At 44.6% G+C, this 10,874-nt stretch overlaps 2 protein-coding genes across 5 annotated transcripts in view; one reads left to right on the top strand and one right to left on the bottom strand.

Annotated features, from left to right (window-relative positions):
* LOC105450582 overlaps nt 1–5,884 on the bottom strand; it is a 16,125-nt gene extending 10,241 nt beyond the window's left edge. Inside the window, exons 1-7 of one of the 4 annotated variants that reach the window (XM_011690513.1) lie at nt 5,832–5,884; nt 4,037–4,221; nt 3,667–3,741; nt 3,506–3,572; nt 3,067–3,425; nt 2,542–2,766; nt 1,440–1,958 (exon numbers count right to left, since the gene is read on the bottom strand). In XM_011690513.1, the coding sequence (XP_011688815.1) occupies nt 1,440–1,958; nt 2,542–2,766; nt 3,067–3,425; nt 3,506–3,572; nt 3,667–3,741; nt 4,037–4,168 (1,377 nt within the window). In that variant the 5' untranslated portion in view covers nt 4,169–4,221; nt 5,832–5,884. Of the gene's footprint in view, nt 1–1,439; nt 1,959–2,541; nt 2,767–3,066; nt 3,426–3,505; nt 3,573–3,666; nt 3,742–4,036; nt 4,222–4,289; nt 4,395–4,534; nt 4,564–4,965; nt 5,061–5,831 lie in introns of those variants that run through there. The other 3 variants (XM_011690511.1, XM_011690514.1, XM_011690512.1) reach the window with 3 other exon arrangements.
* Nucleotides 5,885–6,496: 612 nt separating this feature from the next.
* On the top strand, nt 6,497–8,544 carry LOC105450581 (40S ribosomal protein S13). The gene is made up of 3 exons (XM_011690510.1): nt 6,497–6,608; nt 7,683–7,810; nt 8,181–8,544. Exons 1-3 carry the CDS (start codon nt 6,586–6,588, stop codon nt 8,483–8,485), a joined length of 456 nt encoding a protein of 151 aa, XP_011688812.1. The 5' UTR covers nt 6,497–6,585; the 3' UTR covers nt 8,486–8,544.
* Nucleotides 8,545–10,874: the final 2,330 nt, after the last annotated feature.

Raw genomic sequence — 10,874 nt, 5'->3', positions numbered from 1 at the left:
GGTCTGCCTTGCCAGCCCGCTCAGAGATGTGTATAAGAGACAGAACCAATGTTATCATCTTATGTCCCCCTCGAAACCCTACAAGTTTTGTCTGAAAAATTTTTCTCTCCCGGGCTTGATTTTCAAGATATTCGACTGGATGGATTAAAATGGTCCACCCTTATATATTTAATGGTATATATTTAATGATAAAAGTTACGTGTAGAAAATAAAATGCTGTAAAGCAGCATGAGGAGAAAGCGTTACGGAAAAAAAAAATTCTATTCAAAATTTTTCAAATTTATCCGGAAGTGTATAAGATAAGAGATACATAAGTTAGAGCACGTTAGTAAAGTAAGCAATTAATAGATTTTATCGACTATAGTGAGGACATGTAATTCGTTAAAAAAAGATATACAAGAGTTTAATTAGTAAGTTGCAATTATTTTTGAAAGCAAGATAATTAAAAGTCCCATTGAAGTAGGTTAAATTAATTTGTAAATTCATTGTTCTTTAAAAAAGAAAAAAGATTTGACTTATTTTTGATCTAAACAGATCTAAGTAGAAGCATTGTTTTTGATGGCAATGCTCTCAGGGTAATGCTTCTTGTGCGTAATTTAATTATTCTTAATGTGTACAATTTTAAAAGTGTATTCTTATTTTATTAACTTATTCATAATATATGTATATATTTTTATATATTTTATACTTTATGTCACGTTGTTATGTTATATAGGATATCACAATATATTACAAGTAAATAAGAAAGTCACATCATTAGAGAAATCAATCGCACACATGATTTTAATCTTAAAGTTAAAACGGTTTCATTTTTGGAAACGGTTGATTTTAGACTTAACGTTAAAGTTAAGACACCGTTGAAGTTTCTCTACACTCAAGAGTCAGAGTCTATCACATGAATAATAAAGTCATTTAAGCAAAATTAAGAAAAAAAACCAAGTGCATCTAGTGTGAGAAAATCGTTTTTATTTATATAAATTAAGAACAATGAGTTACAATAGAAAAGTCTAATTCAATTGGATTGTGTTACGTAGGTGGCATAAGTATAAAGGGGAGGGAGGGAGAGGGAATACAGCAATGATCGGATAGTCTGGATCGGAAGTCCGAGATGATGAACACTTATAATGAGACACGCTGGCATCACCAGACCGTACAATTCAATTTATGATAAATAAAGTTTTTATATATAAAATATTTCAATAACTTTAATAAATAAATATTTTAAAACACAGCATAAGAATGCGGGAATCGTACTAAAAAATCTCACTCATTAAATCAATTAAAAAAACGTCTCAACAAAATGTCTCGATGTCAAACGATAAAATATGTAAAATATGCCGTTTAAAAAAACGATTTCGTATACGCATCTGGCAATGCGATGCAGCGATGTTGCGTGTTAAAGCTATTATGCTACATTTGAGGAGAAATTAGCGTTATACCTTGCGCGTTTTCTTTGTTCTTTTCTTACACTTCCTCCTCGACGTGGATGATGCGACTTTGACATACGTCACTATCTCTTCCTCTTCGCCGTCATCGTTGTACTCTGTGATTCGAACTTGCCGTAGCAGATTACCGCCGCTCTTCTTCGCGCTCTTCGCGAGCTTCTTCCGCTTCCTCTTCGGCGTTTTGGTCTTGGGCTTTGTGTTCGAACGCGTGGAAGAAGCGTTACCTTCTAGGCTAGTGTTTGGGGAACGACTCCGGCTATTGTCGCCGATCGAATCGAGGCCGGACGAGGTAGACGGCTGATTCGGATCGATAAACTGCTCGATATCGTCTGTCGGACCGTGATTGCGCACTCGTGGCCTGCGAGCGCGATTGGCAGGTACGTGTGTACGATCATTGAAAGGAGGAAGTATATTACGGAATATGTTTAAGTTCAAGTTCCTACTTAAATCACGGAGGAACCGACTAGGATTTCTCCCTGTCTGCACAAGTGTTGGCACGAAACTCGACAAATACTGCAAAGATAAATAAAAAAAAAAAGAAGGAATTAACAATCTCTTACGTTCACCACGCATGACTTTTATAAAAGATAATTTTTCTATTTGTCGGAAAATATTTCATATAAACTCAATTAATTTAAACAATAATTATAATTGATTCAATTAATTTACACGGAAATGTTACCTTTAATTAAATATTTATCTTGCTATTAGGCAATTTAAATTTTGTTCTTATATCTTGTAGTTTTTTAAGTTCTTGCAATTTTTGAAATTAATTTATGTATTTCTAACTTAAGCATTTCTAAAAAAAAAAAACCTTAAGTACGTATATTGCGGAAATATAAGTTGACCAAATATATGTTCAAATTTAATATTATCTAATAATATTAAAACGTAATATGAAAGAGATAACACATGACAAATATAAAAAAATCAATATTTAGCGTAAAAAAAATAATCTTAATCTACAATTAATATATATTAGAAGAATTTTTTATATGCCAGAATTGTCAGTTAAATTGTAATCTACAAATAATCCATTGGTACAATGTAACTTATCTTTAGATATATTTAAATATGAATAAGAGTTGCTATATACCGATCTAGTTGAGTTGTTTCGGGTACACCCCGGACAGTACCATTCTTCAATGGGAACCGTAGTCATCGGAGGTGTTAAACATTCCATATGATAGCCGCGATCGCAATTGTCGCAAAGTAACATTCGATCTTCCCTGTCACTTTCATGGCATATCTCGCAATATGTTGGATCGTCCGCTTGATTTTCAATACGCGGCACAGCTTCTACTGGTAAACGATTTATGATCTACGACAAGCAAAGGATATGCATATTAAAATTGCGATATAAATTTTTTCAATTTATTCACCTTATATATTCTATGCCAAAAATAAAGTAAAAGTGCTTTTGACATAAGCTTGAGCTATTTGTACGTGATATTTTCGAATCAACATAGTGTAGTATTAAAAAAAAATATAAGAAAAACTATAACAATGCAAAAACAAAAAAACGAAGATCTTTCTTACACTGTTGTATGTTTTTTTTTATATAATTTTTATATAATACTCTTTATACTTTCTTCCACCTTATAATGGCAAAATGATTTACCTCGCCGTCAAAATGATTTCTAACAACGATTGTAGTGAAGGGTATGCGATCCACAGGGCAAGTGTTAATGTTCTTACTCCACTCCAGTAAACATTCTAAACAGAAGCAATGATCGCATTCGGATGGGTTGCCGACTTGCTGCTTTCTAAATGGTAGCAGACATATAGGACACTTTTCCAATTGATCGTCGCTGTCGGAGTTGGCGTTGGCGTTGGTCGGCGAGGAGGAGCCAGGCTTATCGGCATTTTCACCCTTGGTTTTCGACAAGACTTTTCGCTTGGCTTTATATTTGCCGGTGTCCCCGCTCAGCTCGTCGGAACTCGACCAATCACTTTGCCATTCGGATGTGCTACTGCTATCTGTAATACGCATGACACTGCATGTTTTAGCAAGTACAAAAGCGTGCCAATGTTTTAAGACGATCGATAAGTATGCTAACCATTCTGAGTGGATCCGCTCCCTCCTCCGCTACTATTGTAACTGGATTCATCCTCACTAATAACTCTCTGTGCAACAAAATGATAATATTAATGTAGACACGTCGCTGAGTTTAGCTAAATATTAAAAAAAAAATCAATAAAATAGTTGTATAACATTTACATGGTTTTGTCGTCTAATCACAGGCTTAGGTACATCACTATCGTCGCTGCTACTTTCTCCTTCGCTAACGACTCTCTGAAACAACAACACAAATGCAATTGCAATTTAAAATTCCAATGTGTTCACTAAGTTACGAGATAAGGTCATGTAAATAAAGTCTTGCAAAGTCATTAATTTATGCATACATTTACACATACATAATTTTTATTATATATATTTCTTCATTATGTGCATAATAAGGGGCTAGACAAATAAGAGTTAGTAGATTCCGCAAGTACACAGTTAGATGAAAAAAATTTAATTTTATCTAAAAAAAAATAATTCATCTAAAAAAATTGCAATAATTAAGAACATTTCTATATATACGTACAAGTATCTTCTTCTTCCTTCGAGTTTGTACAATAACAGATTCGTCGCTGCTATCACTATCGCTAATGACAATCTTCTTGCGCTTGTGAGTGTGATGATGTATCGAACAAGTACTATCGCTGTCACTTGACATCTTGACTACTGCTAAAATTCATACCCACTGAATCCTTCTCGTAGAATGTCCTTCTGCAACCAAGAATTCGTGACGTTATTCCAAGTTTTCGTCCAGTGTATGCGCGCTGCGCGTATCATACTTTCTCGTCGGAGTAACAAACAAATCGTTTCGATCGTCTCGATTATCAACACCGAGGGTATATGTGTCTCTCTCGGTGACCCTGATTCAACTCCTTAAAGCAGCGGGGATCCAACGACGAGCGCACGAGCCGTTGTGGATCCTCTGGTTTACGGTTTCGCGGCCCCGAGGAGATCCCGCAAATCCTGGATACGAAATCGAGACTATCGAGAGAGAGAGAGAGAGAGAGAGGGATGGGGAAATTACTTAATGCCGCTGCGCGGCGCGCTCTCGTGTGTCCCGCGACCGTTTGTTTCCGGGGCCTCAGATCGCGACGGTCGCGTCGTCCCCCCGCCGCGCCGATGGCGATCGACATCGGGGAAGCAAAGCGTCGTCGTCGACGTCGACGTCGTCGTTGTCGGGCTCGATCCGTCGAGCTCGCTCAACGTGTGCGAGCGGACGACGGGCGCGGGCGTCGCGGATTCCGCGCCCGCCCTCGGCGTCGTCGACGCGTCAACGACGACGACGGGGGGTTCGTGTGGGCGCCGCGCGGCGAAGATCAGGCCGACGCTCGTCGCGGTCGCACGTCCCCTCCCCCCCCCTCCCCCCTCACCCCGGATGACGTTCAGGTAGCGGTCGCGAGGACGAGACGAGGGGCGGCCGCCAGGCGGACGCACGCGAAGAAACAGTGGCCGTACCCGATTGATGTGCCCTGACCCGTAGTTGACGCTTCACCGTCTCGTATCGCCGTCCTGCTCCGCGCTCTCTCGCTTCTTCTTCTTCCTCCTCGCTTGCTTGCTCGCTCGCTCGCTCGCTCGCTCCTTCTCTCACTCTGCCCGTGTGTATGTGCGCGCCTCTCTCGCGTTCCTCTCACTCCCTCGGGTAGAGTCGCTCCCCGACCCCGACCCGACGACTCCGACTCCTGCCGCGAACGCGCCGCACGCCGGTGGACCGCGGCCGCGCGACGCCGATCCCACGGCCCTACGTACGGCTCCCCGAAGCCGCTCGCGCGCCGGAATCCGCACACCGCGGTACTCTCGCCCCGTGCACAGGTACGCCGTCCGTGAAGGTACGCGGTTCTATCGCGAGACAGCGGACATATTGGAATCGCGGACGCCGTGCGCTCCAGTGCCGTGCCGTGGTGGTGTGTATTGGATGACGTCGCGACGTCACTTCCGGCCCCGCGCCACCGCGGAACGGACGGACGGTCGGTCGGGGGCGCGACGACGCGGCCGCGCGGCGCCGAGGGGGACCGCCCGCGTTGACGCGCCGCTCGCGTGCAGCGCGAAGAATCGAGATTTTGCGCGATCGGACGGATCGGTCGATCGGATGGTGTCGACCAGGCGATGCCGCGGCCGACCGTCGTCGGGAAACAGTGCGGCAACCGTCGCGCGTAGTACCCGACCGACCGGAAGTGAGCGCGCGAGTCAGTGTAATTTGAACGTGCGATTTTCGAAGTCTCGCTGTATGTACGATCTCGACGGACGGGCGATTCGCAACTCAATAACGTCCGTTCGCGCGCGAATCCGCTTCTCTCTTTCTGAGTTTCTCTCCGTCTACATACCATAAATTCCAAATATCCCAAAGCGAGACGCGAAGACGAACGCGAATGATATATCACGAACGAGCATCCAATTGTAATCTCGCTCGAAAGTGATTTAAAGCTCTATCTACAATGAAAATAGTAAATCGTAAGCCGTAAAGCCGTAATCACACTAGCGGTTGAGATTGAGATTAAATTGGGATTTGACCAATTAAAGCAAAATTTACTAAACTTGATATTAGTTATTTTTCTTCTGATTGGTCAAATTTTAATCTAATCTCAACCTCAATCGCTAGTGTGATTACGGCTTAAAGCCCGTATCAGACTAAAAGATTGAGATTGAGATTGAATTGGAATTTAATCAATTAGAAGAAAGAAAACTAATCTCAAATTTAGTGAACTTTTAATTGGTCAAATTCCATTCCAATCTCAATCTCAATCTTTAGTCTGATACGGGCTTAAGGGCGAATTCACTCCTTGACAGAAAAGCGGAATACAGAAAAGCAGAAGCCAATCAGAACTCGCGTTGGTAGTCAATAGTTTTTGCTTTCTGTTTTTCTTGCTACTAGTGCGAGTTCTGATTGGCTTCTGCTTTTCTGTTTTCCGCTTTTCTGTCAAGGTGTGAATTCGCCCTTAGTTTTGCGAACAGGTCTTTAGGAGGCGGCCGAATCTCCCTTGTTGGCCGCAGAGAGGGCACCACCGTTCCTCCCCCTCGTTGCTCCTTTTCGCTTTCCTTCCTCGCAGACGTCGTTGCTGTTAGAGAGAATTCCTCAAAATGGGTCGTATGCACTCGCACGGGTAACGTAATGACGTTTATCGCATCTCCAACGTGATCTCTCCGATTTTCCGATTCGCCGCGACGCGCTCGCGACTTTCGCGGCACCTCGGCGTCGAGACGTTCTGACACGGCGTGCCCGTCCGGCGACCATGTGTTGTGTGGCTCCCGTTTTTTTCCCTTCTTTCTCGTTCGGACGATCAATTACTTTTCGATCTATTGGATTTGTACAGTTTGCAATTGTCGAGTGTGATCCAACGGTTCTGCCTCGACACGCCGTGGATCTTGGCTCAGATCGGACACGCCGCCTTCTCCGAGCACATAACCTAACCACGTGTGCGCGTGGTGCGATCGCGATGGCAGGACATGCTGTATTATGGCATGAATCCGAGGAGAATACTTTTCATTCATGCACGCGCATCTAATCAGGCCAATCGACGCGCAATGTTAACTAGCAGGATTTTAAAACGTGCTTTATTCTGTAAATTAATTAAATATGCATAATTAATGTTAGAAGGCTCGATAATTTGAAACAATAATTTATTACTTGTAAAGGGCTGCGGCTCACATAGCCCTTTATAAGTATTAAATTGTTTTAAATTATTGAGCCTTTTAATATTAATTATGTATATTTAATTAATTTGCAGACTAAAGCACATTTTAAAATTAAGCCTTCTAGTATTAATTATGTATATTTAATTAATTTACAGAATAAAGGACGTTTTAAAATCTTGATAAGACAGTTAACATTGCGCATTGATGGCTTGATTAGATGCACGTGCATGAATTTAATATTTATAAAGGGCTGCAGGGCTCATAGTCCTTTATAAGTATTAAATTGTTTTAAATTATTGAGCCTTCTAATATTAATTATATATATTTAATTAATTTACAAAATAAAGCACGTTTTAAAATCTTGATAAGACAGTTAACATTGCGCATCGATGGCGTGATTAGATGCGCGTGCATGAATTTAATACTTATAAAGGGCTATAAGTCGTTGTTCTTTATAAGTATTAAATTATTGTTTTAAGTATATATATATTTAATTATAATAATTTTACAGTTTGCATTTAACAGGTGTATTAATTTTTCAGAAAGGGTATATCCCAGTCAGCGCTCCCTTACCGACGAAGTGTACCAACTTGGTTGAAGCTGACGCCGGAGGATTGCAAAGAACTTATCTACAAGCTAGCAAAGAAAGGACACACACCGTCTCAAATTGGTAATTTTAATAACGCCTTTATGTTTTTGCTTAAAAAAAAAATTTGACATTCTTGCCGCGCGCAGCGGCAAGACAACCAGTGAAACCAAGACGAATGGAAAAGAATTTAATAAAGGCCTTGTTAATTTGGAAGAACTAATCTATCTGAAAGCAAACTATTCAGGGAATCTTAGAGTCTACTTTAATTTGATTCCCTTAACAAAACATGTTTGCAAGATTATAATCCCAGTGATGTTTGATGTGAATACGATCACTTGTCATTTCACGATAGGTTGTCACTGACACTCTTGTAGAATATCAAGTTCGAGAGTCATTAAGATAGCGAACAAAAAAAAAACGATGTGCATAATACGACTTATTATTTTCGCAGGTGTCATACTTCGTGACTCGCATGGGGTTGCGCAGGTGCGATTCCGTACGGGAAACAAGATTCTGCGCATCGTAAAGAGCATGGGCCTGGCCCCCGATCTACCGGAGGATCTGTACTACCTGATCAAAAAGGCCGTCGCCGTGCGCAAGCACCTGGAGCGCAATCGCAAGGACAAGGACAGCAAGTTCCGCTTGATTCTCGTTGAGTCGAGAATTCACAGGTTGGCACGATACTATAAGGCAAAGGGATCGCTGCCGCCGAATTGGAAATACGAAAGTTCAACGGCTAGCGCTCTCGTAGCCTAATTTCGTTCGCTGTATTTACGTCTTATTATGCCTTAATAAATTCCGGAGATACCAATTAATTTTTTTTTATATTATACATACGTACGGTCTCTCTGCCTCTGATGATAAGTATAATACTTCTTCACAGTTAAATTAAACTGGATAGAGAGAGAGAGAGAGAGAGAGAAATCCTCTATCTTTTCGCGATAATTAATGAGAAGTTAATTAAATTTTGCGAGTGATCGAAAGTAATTCAGCAATTTCATTAACATACCTTGCGAATCGGAAAAAAAATTAATAGAAATTTCGCCAAGCCTCTGAATTCCTCGGATTCTTCGGGAGTTGGCTTTACGTCCTATTGAATTAGTATTATACTTTCTTCTATTTCTGTACGCATAATCAACTTTTCAAATTCTCTTCCATCCATCCCGATTCCATTTCGGTTGTCTCCGCCGCTAGGCGCGGCGGGAACGTCGAATTTTTAATCAATATTCATTCCGACGCCACCGGACATTCCACTTGGCGAAGTAGCAAAAGTAGGCGCATGTCCTTAATCGACGAGAGACGCGAAGAGCGCGGGGTACATACATACATACGTTGGTCCCCCCTTGCATTCCAGAGAATCCCCGGGGACACGCGGGGAGAATCGTTTGACAAAGAGAGCGAGAGTGATTCCTCGAGGCCAATCGCCTCGATAACTCGAGACTCCCTTCGCGACCCCGCGGAATCTCCAGCGAGATTCCGGAATCGGTGTTTGCCTTACGTATTGCCGCCGCTAATGTATAAGCGCGCGGTACCAAAAATTTGTAATGCAGACCGACGACGCGTATACGTGCACATGCTGGCATGCAGACGTACATACGTGACGCGAGGTGGTGGAACGAGATAGAGCGCGGCTGGTGAGGGGCTCCTTCCCCCCCCCCCCCGGGCGTGAGGGGGGAAAGAGAGAAAAGGCGGGGGAGCGGAGGAAACGGATCGCGAGTTCGCGGGGACCAGGCATTATATCTATATATTTCGCGTTGATACCCTCCGTGCCTCTCGGCGGAATATCGAGAGTTCACCGTCCGAGGTGTCACGTGTGCGAGTTGACAGATAATAATAGATCTCTCGTTCGAATATACATAATTTTTCCCCTTCTCCCCCCCCCCCAAAAAAATATATATTTCTTGAAACTTGTTTTAAGATAAAATAAATTTATGCGAATTTTATTCTTTCGCGCTCCTCTAATCCTTCCTACAATCCATGCGCGCGCGCGCGCATACCCTTTTCGCCTTTCTCATCGCTAAACAGCCAAGCCGCCTGCGGCCCTGCCGGGACGGGGGCGGCGCGACGGCGGGAGGAAGAGGGAGAGACGGAGAGATACGAGAGGCGAGGAGTCGAGACAGAAGACATCTCGAGGGACAGTTCAGTGGCCCTCCTCCTCCGCCTCCCTCCCCCCCCTCCCTTCGCGCCGCGCCTTGTAGCAAAGGCCACCAGCTCCTTGTCCTATTTTTTGACGTCATCGGCGGTGAAGGTAGAATCGGCGAGCCCGAAGGGGGTGGTGGGCCGCGCATGCGCCGCACGGGCTGTTCGCCAATATGGTGAATGTCCTGGGTGCGACTCTCACTCGCGGCGGTGCCGAGGCGCGCAAGGCCTGTTGCTGCCGCGGCGGCGGTCGAGGTCCACCAGGCACCAGGCGGCGGAGCAGTGAACGGCGATACGCCGTGGTCGAAGCGAGGCTGCACTCTCTAGCTCTCGGACGCGCGCGCGGGCACGGCCGAATAAAGGCGCGCGCGCGCGCCTTACTTTAACGAGGCACCCCGCGCGTTTTCCCCTTTCTCGCCCGCTCCCTCTCCTCCCTCCCACCCTCCTCTCCCTTCTTCGCACGTTCATTTCGCGCGCTCGCTCGCTCGCTCGCTCGCTCGTGCGACCCGCGAGGAGAGTAGTCGGAGTCGGCAGCCGCGGCCGTCGCGAGGAGAGCTCGGTTCACGTCACGCGCCGCGCCGCGAGAATCGTCTCCGCGGAGTCTCCCGAGGAATTCCTTTCTTGCGCCCCGCTTCCTTTCCCTACACTGCCGATTTACGAGTTGAAGTGCCCGCCCGCGCCGGCCGCGTGTATAACCGCGGGTATTATTTTAAATATTCGAGCGCAACCGTCAGGGTCGCCGACGCGGATCGCGGAAAAGAGACGTGGAGCGTCGCGCCGCGCGAGCCAAGCGCGACTTTCGCCGATTATGGATAGGAGAGAGCGCGGTGACGAGCAGCAGCAGCAGCAGCAGCAGCAACGCGAGTGCCTGTCGCGAACCAGTCTGTGAACCATATTGTACAGAGGCGGTGGAGAACGAGCGTGGAGGCGGTCGCGGGGCGACGTTGCTCTCGCTCTTGCAGGCGCTGTCACTCGAGAGGTACGTAGAGGAAGAGAAACCCCCGCG

This window comes from Wasmannia auropunctata, unplaced genomic scaffold (assembly GCF_000956235.1).
Source record: "Wasmannia auropunctata unplaced genomic scaffold, wasmannia.A_1.0 LD336060.1, whole genome shotgun sequence".
Classification (NCBI taxonomy): Eukaryota; Metazoa; Arthropoda; class Insecta; order Hymenoptera; family Formicidae; genus Wasmannia; species Wasmannia auropunctata.
This window is presented reverse-complemented; position numbering and strand designations above follow the sequence as displayed.

What these genes read in the sequence shown, in the direction of transcription:
- LOC105450581 (XM_011690510.1), top strand. Translation starts at nt 6,586, where the DNA reads ATGGGTCGTATGCACTCGCACGG. An exon ending in GGTCGTATGCACTCGCACGG is followed by an intron (nt 6,609 to 7,682) that starts GTAACGTAATGA and finishes TTAATTTTTCAG; the next exon opens with AAAGGGTATATCCCAGTCAG. An exon ending in ACACACACCGTCTCAAATTG is followed by an intron (nt 7,811 to 8,180) that starts GTAATTTTAATA and finishes TTATTTTCGCAG; the next exon opens with GTGTCATACTTCGTGACTCG.